At 21.6% G+C, this 18,612-nt stretch overlaps 10 protein-coding genes across 10 annotated transcripts; 4 read left to right on the plus strand and 6 right to left on the minus strand.

The window, feature by feature from the left end:
- Nucleotides 1–186: 186 nt before the first annotated feature.
- Nucleotides 187–2,118, plus strand: DDB_G0283051 (hypothetical protein; the record flags this gene model as incomplete). Its single annotated transcript, XM_634166.1, has 2 exons — nucleotides 187–259; nucleotides 1,778–2,118. 2 exons carry the CDS (start codon nucleotides 187–189, stop codon nucleotides 2,116–2,118), a joined length of 414 nt encoding a protein of 137 aa, XP_639258.1.
- Nucleotides 2,119–2,277: 159 nt separating this feature from the next.
- On the plus strand, nucleotides 2,278–2,494 carry DDB_G0283043 (hypothetical protein; the record flags this gene model as incomplete). Its single annotated transcript, XM_634167.1, has 2 exons — nucleotides 2,278–2,356; nucleotides 2,427–2,494. 2 exons carry the CDS (start codon nucleotides 2,278–2,280, stop codon nucleotides 2,492–2,494), a joined length of 147 nt encoding a protein of 48 aa, XP_639259.1.
- Nucleotides 2,495–3,270: 776 nt separating this feature from the next.
- abcB6 (ABC transporter B family protein) lies at nucleotides 3,271–6,152 on the minus strand (the record flags this gene model as incomplete). Its single annotated transcript, XM_634168.1, has 5 exons — nucleotides 3,271–3,542; nucleotides 3,840–4,724; nucleotides 4,823–4,946; nucleotides 5,261–5,495; nucleotides 5,632–6,152. The coding sequence occupies 5 exons, from the start codon at nucleotides 6,150–6,152 to the stop codon at nucleotides 3,271–3,273; spliced, it is 2,037 nt and encodes a 678-aa protein (XP_639260.1).
- Nucleotides 6,153–7,091: 939 nt separating this feature from the next.
- On the plus strand, nucleotides 7,092–9,652 carry mcm7 (MCM family protein; the record flags this gene model as incomplete). The annotated part of the gene is made up of 2 exons (XM_634169.1): nucleotides 7,092–7,702; nucleotides 7,894–9,652. The coding sequence occupies 2 exons, from the start codon at nucleotides 7,092–7,094 to the stop codon at nucleotides 9,650–9,652; spliced, it is 2,370 nt and encodes a 789-aa protein (XP_639261.1).
- A 137-nt stretch (nucleotides 9,653–9,789) lies between these two features.
- Nucleotides 9,790–10,976, minus strand: fntA (protein prenyltransferase alpha subunit; the record flags this gene model as incomplete). Its single annotated transcript, XM_634170.1, has 3 exons — nucleotides 9,790–9,888; nucleotides 9,985–10,727; nucleotides 10,850–10,976. The coding sequence occupies 3 exons, from the start codon at nucleotides 10,974–10,976 to the stop codon at nucleotides 9,790–9,792; spliced, it is 969 nt and encodes a 322-aa protein (XP_639262.1).
- An 855-nt stretch (nucleotides 10,977–11,831) lies between these two features.
- On the minus strand, nucleotides 11,832–12,837 carry DDB_G0282935 (hypothetical protein; the record flags this gene model as incomplete). Its single annotated transcript, XM_634171.1, has 3 exons — nucleotides 11,832–12,539; nucleotides 12,613–12,750; nucleotides 12,835–12,837. The coding sequence occupies 3 exons, from the start codon at nucleotides 12,835–12,837 to the stop codon at nucleotides 11,832–11,834; spliced, it is 849 nt and encodes a 282-aa protein (XP_639263.1).
- An 89-nt stretch (nucleotides 12,838–12,926) lies between these two features.
- DDB_G0283045 (hypothetical protein) lies at nucleotides 12,927–13,416 on the minus strand (the record flags this gene model as incomplete). The annotated part of the gene is made up of 4 exons (XM_634172.1): nucleotides 12,927–12,959; nucleotides 13,200–13,268; nucleotides 13,347–13,379; nucleotides 13,414–13,416. The coding sequence occupies 4 exons, from the start codon at nucleotides 13,414–13,416 to the stop codon at nucleotides 12,927–12,929; spliced, it is 138 nt and encodes a 45-aa protein (XP_639264.1).
- A 300-nt stretch (nucleotides 13,417–13,716) lies between these two features.
- DDB_G0282937 (hypothetical protein) lies at nucleotides 13,717–14,244 on the minus strand (the record flags this gene model as incomplete). The annotated part of the gene is made up of 3 exons (XM_634173.2): nucleotides 13,717–13,853; nucleotides 14,002–14,084; nucleotides 14,153–14,244. 3 exons carry the CDS (start codon nucleotides 14,242–14,244, stop codon nucleotides 13,717–13,719), a joined length of 312 nt encoding a protein of 103 aa, XP_639265.2.
- A 468-nt stretch (nucleotides 14,245–14,712) lies between these two features.
- Nucleotides 14,713–16,325, plus strand: DDB_G0283055 (RabGAP/TBC domain-containing protein; the record flags this gene model as incomplete). The annotated part of the gene is made up of 4 exons (XM_634174.1): nucleotides 14,713–14,999; nucleotides 15,102–15,351; nucleotides 15,554–15,900; nucleotides 16,007–16,325. 4 exons carry the CDS (start codon nucleotides 14,713–14,715, stop codon nucleotides 16,323–16,325), a joined length of 1,203 nt encoding a protein of 400 aa, XP_639266.1.
- A 94-nt stretch (nucleotides 16,326–16,419) lies between these two features.
- DDB_G0282939 (hypothetical protein) lies at nucleotides 16,420–17,991 on the minus strand (the record flags this gene model as incomplete). Its single annotated transcript, XM_634175.1, has 3 exons — nucleotides 16,420–17,005; nucleotides 17,079–17,587; nucleotides 17,683–17,991. 3 exons carry the CDS (start codon nucleotides 17,989–17,991, stop codon nucleotides 16,420–16,422), a joined length of 1,404 nt encoding a protein of 467 aa, XP_639267.1.
- Between the last annotated feature and the right edge of the window lie 621 nt (nucleotides 17,992–18,612).

The following is an 18,612-nucleotide window of genomic DNA, read 5'->3' on the forward strand; positions in this document are numbered from 1 at the left end:
CCCCCCAAAACCTTTTGTCTTTTTAAGGTGATTTTAAAGTAACCTTAAAAATTACCTTTAAAATTACCTTTAAAATTGCTTTAATTCAGGACTTTAAAGCAAATTTAAATTTAATTTAAAGCGAATTTAAAGGTGGTTTTTTCTTCGCTGTGTGGGTTGGAAAAAAGTTTTTTTTTTTTTTTTAAAATGTATTATTTAAAACAAAAATTTTATATAATATTAAACAATATTTGTTATGACAATTGTGGAATTAAATTTAGTATGTAGTTATAGAGAAATAAAGAAAATATAAAAAAAATGAACTTCGAAAAAAAAGGAGCTTCAAAAAAAAAAAACTATATATAAAATAAATCCTTTATTTTAGCCCCAGTATTTCTGATTTTTTTTGTAAATCATTCTTTTATTTTATTTATTTTTTTTATATATATTTTTTTTTTTAATTGTTAATAAAAAAAAAAAAAAAAAAAAAAAAATAATATGGCCAGTGAAAAATTTTTCGCGAAAAGATTGATCTTTTCAGGGAAAACTCGATCTTTTTCAAAATAACTTTATTTATTCAAGAATTAATTCAATTATTCACTGATAGTTTCTAAATTGTGGGTATTTTGTTAAAAAAAAAAAATAAAAAAATTTGCTGGTTTGGATTAATTTTTTTTATTTTTTTATTGGACCTTTCTGTGAATAATTGAATTAATTCTGAACAAAAAAAGTTATTTTGAAAAAGTTCGAGTTATCCCGGAAAAGATAAATCTTTTGGCGAAAAATTTTTCATTTTTCATATTATTTTTTTTTTTTAATTTTTTTCATTTATTCACAATTAAAATAAAAATTATAATAAATAAATAAATAAAATAAATAGTATGATTGACAAAAAAAAATCAAAAATACCGGGGCTCAAATAAAGGATATATTTTTTATATGTAGTTTTTTTTTTTTTGAAGTTCCTTTTTTTTTTTCGAAGTTCATTTTTTTTTTATTTCCTTTATTTCTCTATAAATACAACCAAATTTAATTCTACGATAGGTCTTAACAAATATTGTTTAATATTATTTAAAATTTTTGTTTTAAATGTGTTTTATTAAAAAAAAAAAAAAAAAAACATATGAAAAGTGAAAAATTTTTCAAAAAAAAATAAACTTTTTTTGAAATAACTGAATTTATTCCGGGATAACTCGATCTTTTTCAAAATAACTTTATTTATTCAGAATTAATTCAATTATCCACTGAAAGGTCCATTTTAAAAAAATGCCACAATTTGAATTTGTTTTGAACATTTTTAATTTTTTTATTTTTTTATTTTTATCGGTTTTTTTTAACTTGTCACACTTAAACAAATAAAAATCAACATATAAACCAAAAACAATACAACATCAACATATGAATCATCAATAACTAATCCACTACCATATGTAGAAAGCTTCAAAGAAGAAAAGATAAAACGGATTAACAATTTGGTTTAATGGTTTCCATAAACATCAAACAACTATAGAAATTCAAGTGGTTTTCAAGTGATAAATCCCATCCGAAATGAAAAAGCAGCATCTATTGGTAGATAGCATCCACTTATTTGGTCGATAATATTAGTTCAACATTGGATATAAAAAGAGATAAGTTTTAGTATATAGTTTTTTATTTTAAGGGGACAGGCCCCATTTTCAAAAAATTACGGGGAACCTATGACCCTGTGTACACTGAAGAAGAACAATAACAAAAAAGAAAAAGAAATAAAAGTCGAAGAAAAAGAAGAGGAGGGAAAAGAAAAACAAGAAAAGATAAGTACTAAAAGTTTTTGCTCAATCCAAAGAATGTGTTTCCAATAGCGTATTCGCACAGTTATCACCAACACAATCAACAGCAACCAACACAACATATAGTAATAGTAATAGTAATAGTAATAGTAATAGTAATAGTAATAGTAATAGTAATAGTAATAGTAATAGTAATAGTAATAGTAATAATAATAATAATAATAATAATAATAATAATAATAATAATAATAATAATAATAATAATAATAATAATAATAATAATAATAATAATAATAATAATAATAATAATAATAATAATAATAATAATAATAATAATAATAATAATAATAATAATAATAATAATAATTAATAATAGTAGTAGTAGTAGTAGTAGTCAAGATCCATCAGCAATATCAAAAAACCTTAAAAATAACAACCAACAAATTCAGTCATAAATCAATTCAACAAAACCTAATAACATTATCAACAACGACCCAATCGATGATTACAGTTTTAATCAATGAAAGAAATGATTTTTCGAAGGATTGTATCTGCAATAGACTTTAAATCTACCAAAAGGGTTTTGATAGATAGTAGTATGCTATTTGGTTTATTAATATATTATACAATGTCGGTTATACGTTGGTCGTAGTTATATATGTAATTGTAATGGTAAAGTGGATAAGTCTCACGCTAAATCGATTAGTAGTGGTAATAGTGAATTATCAACCTCCATTGGTCCATAAACTACTCATGTTAAATCGTCAACCACTAATGCCTCAACTACTCATGCTACATCAACTACAACTGGTGCTCTGGCATTAAATCAAGTGGCAGTGATGGTAAACTTCAAATACAGGCCACACTCTTTGTCAACTACTGGTTTTGAAATTTAAAGAAGAAACAGACTCAATCCCAATTTTCTTTTTGGGAAATTAAAAAATAAAATATTGGATCCTTTAATTTTTAAATTCCAAAATTTTCAAAATCTATATCTTAAAAAAAAAAAAAAAAAAAAAAAAAAGAAAAAAATAGATAATTTAGAAAACTAACTTTTTGTTTTTATTTGTTTTTTTTTTTTTTTTATATCTAGTAATAAGAAAATGACTCATTATTGATCCATTAAAAATGACTCTATTATTATTATTGATCCATATGTTTTTTTTTTTTTTTAAATGAATGATTTAAAACAAAACTTTTAAATAGTGTTAAACAATTTTGTAGAATTAAATTTAGTAAGTAATTATGAGAAATAAAGAATAAATCAACTTGATCTTTTTTTTTTTTGAGAATTAACTCAATTATTCACCGAAAGGTCAATTCCCGAATAAATCGATCTTTTTAAAAATAATTTTTTCTTTTCAAAATTAACTCAATTATTCATTGAAAGGTTTAATGTTTAAAAGTTTTGTTTGAATCATGCATTTTATTAAAAAAAAAAACAATCAGAAATGAAAATTTTTTCAAAAATTTTTTAGAAAAAGATTCAATGAGTTATTATAATAATAAAAATACACTTTTATTACTCAAAGGTATCTTGATTTGGTGTGTATTGGAGATCACTGGCTGATAGCTGTTGTTGATTCCACAGATGGGCATAGTCACCATTAAAATCCAATAGATAAGAGTGACTCCCTCGCTCTACTATATGACCACCCTTCAAAACCAAAATTTCATCACAATGAATTATTGTGGAGAGCCTATGAGCTATGACCAATGTTGTTCTACCTTTTGATACTTCATTGATTGCTTGTTGGATTTTTCTCTCTGTAAAGGTGTCTAAAGAACTAGATGCTATAAAACTAATGTTAAAATATGGTTTCACCAATAATAAACAAACAATAAAATAAAATAAAATAAAATAAAATAAAATAAAATAAAACAAAATAAAATAAGGGGAGTCACATAGAAAATAAAAAAATAAAAGTAAAAAAAAAAAAAACAAAAATTGTCGGTTGCCTCCGACAAACACACCAGCGCCGCATAAAATTACTTTTCACCACTTTAATGCTGAAATTTTTACATCCAACCACCCTTAAAATATAAACTAAAAAATATTTAACAATACAAAAAAAAAAAAAAAAAACAAACCTTCATCTAAAATTAAAATTGGTGGATCTTTTAATAAAGCTCTAGCAATTGAAACCCTTTGTTTTTCACCACCACTCAATCTTAAACCTCTTTCGCCTACCACAGTTCTGAAGCCATCAGGAGATGATTCAATAAAGGACAATATTTGAGCACGACGAGAAGCATCAATCAATTGATCATCGTTTGCCTCTCTGTTACCAAAGCCAATATTATAGGCCACAGTATCATTAAAGAGAACTGTTTCTTGTGGAACAACTCCAATTATTGATCTTAAACTCGTTTGTGTTACATCTTTTATATTTTCACCATTTATTAATATTTCGCCTTGGTCAACATCATAGAACCTGCATAACAATCTAAAAATAGTTGATTTCCCACCACCAGTACTGCCAACTAATGCAATTGACTTACCAGCTGGTACGGTAAAACTTATATTATCTAAAATCTTTGGTGATGATTGTTGTTGTTCTTTATTTTTATTTGGATAAGTAAAACTAATATTTCTAAACTCAATTGAAGGTAAAATTGTTTTTGAAGGGTTATTTGTATCATTAAAGTTTAATTCTTTAGCATTTGGTGAATCAGAAACCTCTGGTTGAGTATCTAATAATTCAAATAAATTCTCCATGTCAGTGAAAGCAGTAAGTATCATTCGGTAAGATGATCCTAACCAACTTAAAGGAGAAAACATTTGAGCGATAAATGTATTTATTGCAATAACATCACCCAAGGTAAAACCATTTTGTGATGCTCTCCAAGTTGCCAGTCCCAGTCCTAATGTTGTTCCAATAACAATTATTGACGATTGTCCAAAATTTAATAAAAAATATGAGACTTTTGATTTCTTATTAGTTTGAAAAAAGTCCATTAATGCAAAATCATATCCTATTTTGGGCAATTTATAATAATTTATTAAAAAAATAAAAAAGGTTAAAATATTTTTTAAAAAAAAAATAATAGTAAAAAAATAATAACTTTTATACTTTTTCTTTCATAAGATTCTGCAGTAAAATATTTGATTGTTTCAAAATTCATTAAAGAGTCAACTTTAATATCTGATGCCTCATTTTCTTTTTTATTAGCTAACCTACGATGTTTTGTTCTTCTCTATAATAAATATAATAATAATAATAATAATAATAATAATAATAATAATAATAATAATAATAATAATAATAATAATAATAATAATAATAATAATAATAATAATAATAATAATAATAATAATAATAATAATAATAATAATAATAATAATAATAATTATTATTATTATTATTATTATTATTATTATTATTATTATTATTATTATAACAATAATAAATTATAATTATAAAAAATTATAATAATCATATAATTAGACATATAAATTTAGGTTTTTTTTTTTTTTTTTTTTTTTTTTTTTGAAAATAAATAATATTTACCTCTGTTACATATAAAGTGAATGCAATATATACTACACAAGAAGTTAAATTTATAAATGCAAATTCTGCACCATAAGAAAACAATAAGAATGTAGAAACTGTGAATAATTCAACTAATGTTGGAAATATATTAAACAATAATAATGATAATAATTGAACTACACTACTAGTTCCTCTTTCTACAATTTTAATTAAACTTCCAGTTCTCTTATTTAAATGGTATGATAATGACAATCTAAAAAAAATAATAATTGGCAAAAAAAAAAAAAAAAAATTTTATTATTATTATTATTATTATTATTATTATTATTATTATTATTATTATTATTATTATTATTATTATTATTATTATTATTATTAAATTAAATTACCTATGTAAATGATCAAAAGTTTCTAAATTTATTTGTTTTGTTGCACTATCATTTACATCTTGAAACAAAAGATCACGAATATCCCAAATACTTTTTTGAATTAAAAAAAGGACACCATATAAAATCAATAAATGCCATTCTACTTTTTCTGGTAGTGTATTAATTATATTTTTAAATATTAAAGGTACACTTAAATTTATCAATTTTGAAAAGAAAATAATAGATACACATAAAATGATTCGAAATTTAAAAGGATTCTTTTTCCAGTAATAGGGAAGTAATGATTTTATCATTTTCGTTGCCATAAAATAGGATGGCCTTTTCAAAGATAACTCCTCAATGACTGAACTTTTTATACCATTGATTTTATTTATCGATAGTTGTGCTAATGGTATCCTTGATATTTTATCATTCTCTTCATTGTATTTTTCAATGTCTCCATTTTTTAATGAATCTATCTCAATAGTATCTGCTTCAGATTGTTTAACTTGTCTATAACTCACTGCTCCAAATCTTCCCATATTTTCATTTATTTAAAATATTAAAAAAAAAAAAATTAAAAAAAAAAATAAAATAAAATAAATAAAATAAAATAAAAAAAAAAAAATTGAAAATAAAAAAAAATAAAAAATAAAAAAAATAAAAAAATTAGTATGATTAATAAATCAAAAATTAGACCCAAAACAAATAAGTTGGCGAAAAAAAAAATAAAAAAATAAAAAAAAAAATAAAAATAAAACTCAAATGATTTTTTTATTTTATAATTTTATTATTATTTAATTATCCGAATTTTACCTTTCTTTTTCTACCTATTTTCATTAATTTTGAGACATCAAATACAATATTGAAGTCATTGTTTTCATTAAGTTCAGCTGAGAAGCAAATAATGAGGGCAATTTTTGAGAAATCATCTAAATTACCTCTGAAAATTTAAAATTTTATCTACTATTTGTAGTTTTAAGAATAGGTGCTCAATAAACACTCAATTGTATTTGATTCCTCAAAATTAATGGAAATAAGTAAAAAAAGAAAGGTAAAATTCGGATAATTAAATAATAATAAAGTTATAAAGTAAAAAAATTATTTTTTGTGTTTTAATTATTTAAAAAAAAAAAAAAAAAAAATTTCGTTTATTATTATTTTTTATTATTATTTATTTTTTTAGTTTTTTTAAAGAAATCAAAAATTAAATAGAGCGAAAATAATAAATAAAATAAATAATTTTATTATTAATAATAATATTGATTTTTGATAATTATTTTTTTTTTATTGAATTATTTCATTTTATAAAATTATTATTTAAATCTTAAATAAAAATGAAAAAAATAATTAACAATTTTTAAAAACCCGCCTTTTTTTTTTTTTTTCAAAAAAAAAAAATTCACTTTGTAAATAAAATTTTTTTTATTTTTTTTTATCCTACATATGTAAATATACAACAAAAAAAAAAAAAAAAAAAAATGGAAAACAAACCATATACTCCTTTTAATAATAACAATAATTTTAAAAAAAAAAATAATAACAACAATAATAATAAAAAAACATTTTTTAAAGATAATGATGGGAATAGCAATAATATAACACTATCAACAGGTTTGGATTATTTATCAGAAAAAGAGAAATGTAAAGATTTTTTAAACTTTTTTAAATGTACAGATAATGGTAATATTGGTGGTTTTGAAAAATATGTAGAAATGATGAAAGAGATCACACAAAGGAAAAGAAAAAACTTTGATATAGAATTAGATGATGTATACAATTTTAATAGAGACCTTGTATTTGTTGAGTCGATTGAAAATCAAACATCAACCTATCTTAGACTATTTACCTATGCATTGGATGAACTTATACCACCACCAGATTTATCAAGTACAAGATCAGCAATGGGTTTTAATAATGATGATGGTTTCGATAAGAACAAAGAAGATCAAAAGTTTTATCAAAATTCTGATATGGTTTTAGACTTATTGGCATCTCAAAGAATACAAAGAAAAAAGTTTTTACAAGAACAAAATAGATTAGATCTCGATAGTAATGAATTTGATTTTCCTCAAGAAATTATTAGAAGATTGTAATTTTCAATTATTATTTCTCTTTTTATAATAATAATAAATAATAAATAATAAATAATAAATAATAAATAATAATAATAATAATAATAATAATAATAATAATAATAATAATAATAATAATAATAATAATATATTATTTCTTTTTTGATTAATGAAAGTTTTTTTTTTTTTTTTTTTTAATTATTTTTAGTGAATTACATTTTATACCAAGAAAAGGGAAATCAATAATACCAATTAGATTAATAAGGAGTGAACTTATTGGTAGATTAGTAACATTTAGTGGTGTAGTTACACGTGTTACAGATGTTAAACCATTGGTAGTTATATCATTGTATACATGTGATATTTGTGGTGCAGAGATCTTTCAAGAGATTACTTCAAGGGAATTTATGCCATTATTTCAGTGTAAGAGTAAACAATGTACAGAAGGTGGTAAACAAGCGGGTAATCTTACCCTTCAAACTAGAGGTTCAAAGTTTGTAAAGTTTCAAGAGATTAAAGTTCAAGAGATAGCCAATCAAGTACCGATTGGTCATACACCACGTTCCATCAAAGTTTATGTTCGTGGTGAACTAACTAGAATGGCTTCACCTGGTGATATTGTTACAATGTCTGGTATATTTTTACCAACACCCTACACTGGTCATAAAGCTATTAAAGCGGGTCTATTAGCTGACACTTACATTGAGGCCATGCAAATCCTTCAACACAAGAAAACTTATGAACAATTGGATCTCACTGAGGAAATGTTAAAGAAAATTCAAGATGAATCACAAAATGAAAATATTTATGATCGATTGGCAATGTCATTGGCACCAGAGATCTATGGTCATTTGGATGTAAAGAAAGCATTACTACTAATGATGGTCGGTGGTGAATCAAAACATATGAAAGATGGTATGAACATTAGAGGTGATATCAACATTTGTTTAATGGGTGATCCTGGTATCGCAAAGAGTCAACTATTAAAACATATTGCAAAGGTTGCACCACGTGGTATCTATACCTCTGGTAAGGGTAGTTCTGGTGTTGGTTTAACCGCTGCAGTCATTAGAGATACCATGACAGGTGAATTTGTACTCGAAGGTGGTTCTTTGGTTTTAGCTGATATGGGTATTTGTTGCATTGACGAGTTTGATAAGATGGAGGATAGTGATCGTACAGCAATTCATGAAGTTATGGAACAACAAACTATCTCCATCGCGAAGGCTGGTATTACCACAACTCTAAACGCAAGAACTTCAATTTTAGCAGCTGCAAATCCTGCTTATGGTCGTTATAATTTCGATCGTTCACCAGATGAAAACTTTAGATTACCACATTCTTTGTTATCTCGTTTCGATTTACTCTTTTTAATGGTTGATAAAGCAGATATGGATAATGATCGTTTACTCTCTGAACATGTAACCTATGTACATATGCATTCAAAACCACCTCAATTATCATTTGAACCATTCGATTCAGAGTTTATTCGTGCCTATGTTTCACAAGCTCGTAAAATTATACCACCCGTACCAAAGGATTTAACTAATTACATTGTCGACTCTTATATTACCCTTAGAAAACAAGATAGTGAAACTAAAACCCCTTTCACCTATACTACTGCTCGTACTCTATTGGGTGTACTTCGTTTATCTCAAGCTTTTGCAAGATTGAAATTCTCTCAACAAGTCTCTCAAGAGGACGTCGAAGAGTCTATGCGTCTAATGTTTGTCTCTAAACAATCAATTAGGTTTAAAAATGAAAAAAAGACTCCTCAAAATCCAAGTTCAATTATTTATACACTCATCAAAGATCATTGCGCTTTAAACCGTGTTAAAAAAGTTTCAATTTTTGATATCCAACAAAAAGTTTTCTCTTCTGGTTTTACTCAACAACATTTAGATGATTGTTTAAATCTTTATAAAAGTGTTTTAAATTCAAATTCAAATTTTATTTCTTTAATTTAAATAATAAATTTTTTATTTTTTTTTTATTTTTTTTTTAATTAATTTCAATTGATTGATTTTTTAAATCTTTATAAAAGTGTTTTTTTAAATATAATTTTTATTTCTTTAATTTAAAATAATAATTTTTTTTTTTTTTTTTAATTAATTAATTTCAATTGATCTGAAATTGTATTATATTTAAAATTCCAATAATTTTTATGAATTGGATCAATTGTTTCTGATAATAATTTACAAATCTATATTTTTTTTTAAAGAAAAAAAAAAAAAAAATATGTTAATGTTAAATAAATAATTAAAAATAATTAAAAATTAATTAAAAATAAAATAATTACATTTAAAGAATTTTCTAAAGAAATTTTAGTATTTTGTTCTTGATAAATATCTAAAATGATAGAGTTAACATGAGAACAACCAATATACTTTGATTTCATTTCCAATAGTATATCCAAAAGGGAAGGATAAATAGTGGAAATCTTTTGACCTTTGAATAAACCTTTAAGATAACTCCAAGGTGATTCATTATTTGGACTATGACGTATATGATTGAAAGCAAATTCAACTTCACGTTCGATCAAAGACAAAGGGAAAGGAGATGGATTTAAATTTGAAATGACGAAAAAACGGTGATTCCAAACTGAATTATTACGATGATCCAACGATAATAATTTATCGACCATTGCCAATTCACCATTCCAATCACGATAGGTTTTTAATAACCATTGTCTATGTGACCATGCATGATAGTTTTTAGCATCCTCCAATAATACACCACTGAGGAATTCTTTCTCTTTATTATCACTACCAATATATTTTTCAACTATAAAACGTCTATGATTCCAAATTTGATAATTCTTTGGATCTGTTTCTCCCATATCATTCAATAAGTTCATCTCTTGTTGAATATCATATTCAATAGTTTCATCTTGTTCAATGGCTTTCAATACTTCCCTTCTATAATACCATATGGTATAATTTGATGGATTCTCTTGAATAACTTCCTCTAATAAATCTAATACTCTAAGTGATTTCTCTTTAGATTTTAATATTGCTCTAAAATAATTCATTTTATCCTTAACTAATTATGAATTAAATAAATGTATATATATATTATCAAATAAAAAATAAATTAAAACTATTAATTAATTTTAATGAAAATATATTAAATTTAAATATATATATATATATATTTAAACTTACAAACTTCTGAATATAAAATTGGGCAAATTGGATGTGGTCCATCATCTTGTGCCAAAGGTTTTACATCACTCCATTCTGGTCTTTTTGAAAATGGCACATAACCATCATCCTCTTCACTACTTGACATTTTTATGTTTTTAATTTGGAAAAATAATAAAAAAAATAATAAAAAAATAATTAAAAAATGAAAAAAAAAAAAAAAAATTTTTTTTTTATTTTTTTTTATTTTTTAAAATTCCAAATTGAATGGTTTATTAATTTTTTTTTTTTTTAATGGTCCTTAGAGTTGATGGTATTGACATTATTTCTTGGTAATATTAAGTGGTAATTCTAAACTTCCACCTGTACTATTTTTTTTTTTTTTTATAAAATCTTTTATGTTTTTTTTTTTTTTTTTATATTATATTATCTTGTTTGTTTTTTTTTTTTGTTTTTTTATATTATTATAAAATAAAATTTGGCCGTATTCCTCACTCACGCGACTATTCCATTTTTAGAAACTCATTATTTTAGAAAATCAAATTTAAGATTTTCTAAAAATAGAATTGAAGTTATTAAATTATCAAATTTAATAACTTCAATTCTATTTTTAGAAAATTTATAAATTTAGAATGTTTTCTATTCTAATAATTCCCTATTTTTTAGAATATTTCATTTTAAATATTTAAAATATATTTAATTATTAATAAAAAATATATTAAATAATAATAATTTCCGTTTTAATTTTGGTTGTTCAGTTTAATAAATATAAAAGATACAAAAAAGATATTAAAAGATTATAAACACTAAAAAAAAAAAATATAAACAAGATACAGAAAAGATAAGGTTTAAGATATTGAATATATAAAAAAATAAAAAAAAAGTTACAAATTCAACCATTTAACTAAATAATATTAAATTATCTATTTATTTATATAAAGAATAATTGATTTTCTCATTCTTATCACCTTTATGTATTGAAACTTTGTTACATTAGTATCTTTTATTTTTTATTCGAATCTGATAAATCAATTGATATAAAATGATCATCATTATTTTGTTGTTCTTGTTGGTGTTCATATTGTTGTTCATGTTGTTGTTCATGTTGTTGTTCATGTTGTTGTTGTTGTTGTTGTTGTTGTTGTTGTTGTTGTTGTTGTTGTTGTTGTTGTTGTTGTTGTTGCTGTTGCTGTTGATGTTGATGTTGGGGTAATTGTTGAAATTGTTGTTGTTGTGGTTGTTGCAATTGTTGATGATTATATTGTTCACAGTTAGATTGAGCTGATTTTCTATTTGGCTCTTGTTTTGAATTTATTGATTGTTCTTTTTGATTTTCAGGTAAATGTTGATCTTCAGTTTGAAATCCATCTACACATATAAAAAGTGAAGATTTAATTTTATCTTTTTCATGGTTACTATTACTACAACTATGATGATTATCTTGTCCAAATACTGCAGTGGTTGTTATTGTATTATTATTATCTATATTATTACTGCTAATGATATCAGATTCTAATTGTTCCAAGAGTGATCTTTGTTTTCTTGCAAAATGCATAACCAAAATCTCTGATGTAAACCATAATATTTCACAAATTGATTGAAATATATCTTTTGCTTTTATTTCTGATCCTGAATCGTCCCAAACTTCAGAATTCATTAAAACTAATGGAATAAAATCAAATAAAAATAATACTAAACTTAATAAAAAGAACTATTTAAAAAGTAAATAAAATATTACCATAATTGTTTTTTTTTTTTTTTTTTTTTTTTTTTGGAAAACTTACAATAAATAATAACATTGAAATTCTTTTATAACTTGAAAAAAATCCAAAAATCATAGTAACAATATCACAACCAAATGAAATATACAGGAACCATGGTAATATTTTATAATAAAATGAATTTATAAAAATTATAATAATCTAATAAAAAATTAATTAATTTACTATTTTTTTATTTATTTTTATTTTTAATTTTTTTTTATTTAAAAAAAATATAATAAATACCATTTTAATTATTATCGTTAATTGTAAGGAAACTGCACATTTCCCAATTTTATCTACCTTTTGACCATTGAAAAAATTTATAATATAGAAAATCATTGATTCCAGTTTAGATAATTATTTATTTGCTAAAAAAAAAAAAAAAAAAAAAAGGGTTTTTTTTTTTTTTTTTTTTTTTTTTTTTTTTTTTTTTTTTATATCAAATAAATTTTCGATTATTTATTTATAAACTTTTTTTTTTTTTTTTGGTAATAAACAAAATTTATAATTAAAAAAAAATATAATCGAATTAAACATTTTTAAAAAAAAAAATTAAAAATGATTAAAAAAAAAAAAAAAAAAAAAAAAAAAAAAAATTAAAAACAAACCATTTCCATTTTTAAAAGTTTACTAAAATGACAATCTTCCAATTTACTTTCTCCTCTTGTGGTTATTAACTTTTTGATTTCCATATATTAATATGAGGTAGGGGTAAAAAAAAAAAAATAAAAAAAAAAAAAAGATGAAAAATCTACACACACAAATAAAAAATTACAAATTAACAATTTCTTATAAATAAATAAAAATAGTAGTGATAACTACCATTATTTTTATTTATTTTTTTTTATTATTATTATTTTTTTTTTTTTTTTTTATTTAATTATTTTTATTATTATTATTATTATTTTTATTATTATTATTTTTATTATTATTATTATTATTTTTATTATTATTATTATTATTAAATTATATCGCTATTTCTTTATTCAAATGTAAATTGCCTTTTATAACTTGGTAATAAAATTATGATATAATTTTTAAACCATGTGATTATATTATTTTGAAAGCATATAAATATATATAATTATATGTTCTTGTATATCTAGATATATTTATGGTTGTACATCAAAACTTTTTCCATGATGTAGAAGTAGAAGAAGAAGAGGGATGTTGATTATTATTGCTGTTGTCTATTATATTTCTATTTGAATCTGAAGATAAACTTTTAATAGAAGAATTTCTAACCATTTCCAAACCCTTATCTGTAGTTTAAATTAATAAATAAATAATTTTTTTTAAAATAAAAAAAAATAATAATTAATCAATTAGATATATTCTGTGAAATCAAAAAAAAAAAAAAAAAAAAAAGAAAAATAAAAAAAAAAAAAAAAAAAAAAATAGACTACTTACTAAAAATCAATTCACCAGAGTTTAAATAAACTAATAGGCCTGTTCTTATTTTATCATTTTTAATTTTATTGGCTGGTCTTAATCTGTTAAGAAAACCTATTTCATTAAAATTTATTTTTTTTATTTTATTTTATTTTATTTTTCTACATACAATGAAAATCCTGTAAAATGTCTTAGACAAGCGATTGAGGTGGATACGACAGCAGCATCTGCCACAAATGAAACAATACTTGAAAGTAACATATTTCTTTTTATATTTGGTGTAAGGAATGAAAAAAAAAAAAAAAAAAATTAGATAAAAAAAAAAAAAAGTGAACCCATGGGGGACTTTTTTTTTGAAGGAAAAATAAAAAAAAAATATTAAAATAATAAAAAAGTTTTATTTTATTTGGCAAGAAAAAAAAAGTACTATGAAAAAAAATAAAAATAAAATAAAAATAAAATAAAAAAATAAAAAAATTCAATGTAAACAAAATAAATAAAATTATAATTGATTCAATCTTTGCATAATTTAAATCAAAACAAATTATTTTCCTTTTATGGTTATTAATATTTTCATAAAACATTAATTATTCTAATATTAAAATATATTTTTTTTTTTTCATTTTTTTTTTTTTTTCATTTTTTTTTTTTTTTTTTTTTTTTTATATTATTTATTTCCATTAATTAAAATAAGGATTTCAATGATTAAAATAAAAAAAATAATAAAGAATGTTCACAGATAGAGAAAGATTAGAGGCACAAAAAATTAGAGTAATTAAAGATTGTTTAAATGAAACACCAATTGATATAGAGGGGTTAAAGAGATGTTCAGTCGAAGAGTTTGGTTTTGTAAATAAAGTTTTAAGGAAAAGAATATGGCCTCTTCTTTTGAATATAGATACAAACAACATTATAAATCATTCAGAGAAAATTATAAATCATAAAGACACTGATCAAGTTACAAAAGATGTTGAAAGATCAATGTGGAGATTTACAAAAGGAAATTCACAATTAAGGTAATAATAATAATAAAGTTTTAAGTAAAAAAATAAAAAAAATAATTTTAAAACAAAATCAATATTAATGTTATAAATATATATATCCATACATTAAATTAGAAATCGTAAAAAACCAGAACTAACTAGAATAGTGAATGCAGTTTTATCAATTCACCCACAACTTTATTATTTTCAAGGATATCACGAGATAGCAAGCGTTTTATTATTAATATCTGATGAAAGTTTGGCATTTGCAATGCTTGAAAGATTATCGATTTATCATTTTAATGATTGTATGTTACCAAATTTTGCAGAGGTTTTAAAAGTTTTAAATTTAATATTTCCTTTAATTTCAATGGTTGATCAACATGTAAGATTTTAAAAATATATATTATTATTATTATTATTATTATTATTATTATTATTATTATTATTATTATTATTATTATTATTATTATTATTATTATTATTATTATTATTATTATTATTATTATTATTATTATTATTATTATTATTTTTAAAAAATTATTATTATTATTAACTCTTTATAAAATTAAATAAATAAAAAATAGGTTTATAATTTTATAATAAAGTCACAAGTTCAACCAATGTTTGCAATTAGTTGGATATTAACATGGTTTTCACATAATTTGGATGAATTGGATACAGCTGCAAGAGTATATGATTATCTTTTATCAGCTCATCCAATGGCATCGATATATCTCTCTGTTTGTGTTATTACCAGTCAAAGAGAAACTTTATTAAATTTGGAATGTTCTTTTGATAGTATTCATGCATTTTTCACTTCAAATTTACCTGAATTGGATTTTGATAAAATTATAAAGCAAACAGATTCTCTTTTAGAAAAAATTACTCCTTCAAAATTACAATCCTCTTCAAAAGTTTATCTTTTACCAGAGTATGTATATTGTTGTTGTTGTTGTTGTTATTATAAAAAAATAAAAAAATAAAAAAAAAAGCAAAGAGATTAACTTTCTTTTTTATTTATTTATTTATTTATTTAGGTCTCAATTAAATAGGTACCCATATGATTGGATGATATTTAATAATAATAATACCACTACTAATAGCAAATCAAGTAAATTAATAACAAATAACAAAGGAACAAACCAAAAAAGACAACAAATATATAAATTTATTTTCTTTATTCTATTTGGATCAATATCATTGTTTGGGACCTTTGTATTTTTATCAATTAAATCTCCAAATACATTTAAACATATAAACTCTTTTCTATCACCACTTTTATTCAATTTATTTAATAATCGTTTTAATCAAAATAATATCACCAATGGTGAAACAGTTTCCAATTTTAATCAATAATAAAATTAAGTTTAAATTTTTATTATGATTATTATTATTATTATTACTTTAAATACTTTTTATTTATTTCCTTTATTTATTTATTTATTTATTATTATTTCTTTTGAACATTTAATAAATGTAACAAAGAATTTGAAGATAAAATGATTTCAGGTACTAAATCGAAACTAGCACGATTATTAATAGATTGAATAGAAATCTTTGCACATTCATTGGTTGTTTCTTGAAAAGCACATAAAGTCAAAGCAACAATAAACTCTTGATAAATACTCTCTGGTAAGAATACCCTTTTCTTTGATAATTGTTGAATATAATTATTTTGTTTAATGATATCATCCCTATATATTAAATAATTGGTTAACCCAATAACTGGTTTATAATGAACTGAATTACAAAGATTATTATTATTACTATTATTATTATTATTATTATTATTATTATTATTATTATTATTATTATTATTATTATTATTATTATTATTATTATTACTATTATTATTTGTTGTGTTTGTTGTTGTGTTTGTTGTTGTTGATGATGATGATGCTGTAGTTGGTGGAATTGATAATTCATCTTCTTCAGCGATTTCAGATAAATTTAAAAGGCTTTTACTATTATTTATTTTAGTTATTCTTTCACAAATTGGAATATTATCAATAAATTTATATCCTAATGATGAAATTCTAAAAATAATAATTTTGATATTAATAATAATAATAATAATAATTAAAAATAATAATAAAATGAAAAACCAACCTTGTTATCATTTCACAAAAGATAACTCTTGAAAACATTGATAATAATAAAATATTTTGAGTATAGACAGATTGAATTGTTTTTAATAATATGATTCTATTAGCAGAAGTAATAAATTCTATTCTTGGTAAAGATTTATCTAAAACAACTGGTTTCAACTGAGTTGTTAATAATTTCAAAGCATTCTCTGTTAATGTGTTACTATTATTATTATTATTATTGGTAATACCACTTGAATTTGAGAATAAATCATCAGATTTGTAGATATAGGATGGTAATGATAAAGTTGGTGCATTGAAAACCCTCTCTTTACCAAGCCTTTTAATATACTCTTGATTATAGATACAAATTAAACATGACTCTAATCCAATCAAAACATTATTGGTTGGATGTGATTTACTTAAATAAACCCACATCAATGCTGGTAAAAATGACAATACAAACTTTTTACTTGAAATACAATTTAAATTATACCAACTATAAAACCATTTACATATTATATCATTTCTCTAAAATATTTCCAAATAATCAAATTAATAAATTATATACATATATTAATAATAGAAATATAAAAAATAAAAAAATAAAATAAAATAAAACTTACAGTTCCAAATGAATCTAATAAAATTGAATTTAAAATTGATTGAAATAATGATTCACTTTCTAAAAATAAACTTGCATAAAATGAAATATCATTTATTATTGATTCTAACAAGGTTTTCATTATTTTCTCAATATTGATATTGACTGCTCCACCATTGCTTTGATTAATTAAAATATCACCATTTTCATTGTTGTTTTGTTTTTGACAATGACTATTGAAATAGGTTATTAATTGATTTATAAGTATTGAAGCTGTTGTTTTATCTTGAGCACTCTCTTTTCTTATTGGTGCTGCACTTGTTCCTTCCATTTTCTAATAAAAAAAAAAAATTAAAAAAATATATAATAATAATAAAAAAAAAAAAATAAAAAAAAAAATGGGTTAAAATTTTTTCTTTTAATTTGAGAATCAAAACAAATCACAAGTTTAATAAAACCCACACTTCTCTTTCGACAAAAAAAAAAAAAAAAAAAAAAAAAAAAAAAAAAAAAAAAAAAATAAAACTTTTTTGATATTTTTTGGAAAAAAAAATTTTAAAAAAAAATAAAAAAACTTTTTTTTTATTTTTTTTTATTTTTGCTCTTTACGCATTGACTGTATTTTTATCTGTATTTTATACATTGTATTTTACAAAATCCCCCCCACACCTCACCAATCATTTTTAGAGTAAACGCACACACACACCACTCTAAATAAATAAATATAAATTTAATTTAAAAGATAAATTAATTGTCTCTTTACACATTTTAAAATATAATATTACATAATACCAAAAACAATAAAAAAAAAAAAATAAATAAAAAAAAATAATAATAATAATTACGCATATAAAACTTGTACATTAGTAATAAAAATATATTATATAAATATAATATAATATAATATAATATAATATAATAAATAAAAGAAAAAAAAAAAAAAAAAAGAAAG

The sequence above is a fragment of the Dictyostelium discoideum genome (genome assembly GCF_000004695.1).
Source record: "Dictyostelium discoideum AX4 chromosome 4 chromosome, whole genome shotgun sequence".
NCBI lineage: Eukaryota > Evosea > Eumycetozoa > Dictyosteliales > Dictyosteliaceae > Dictyostelium > Dictyostelium discoideum.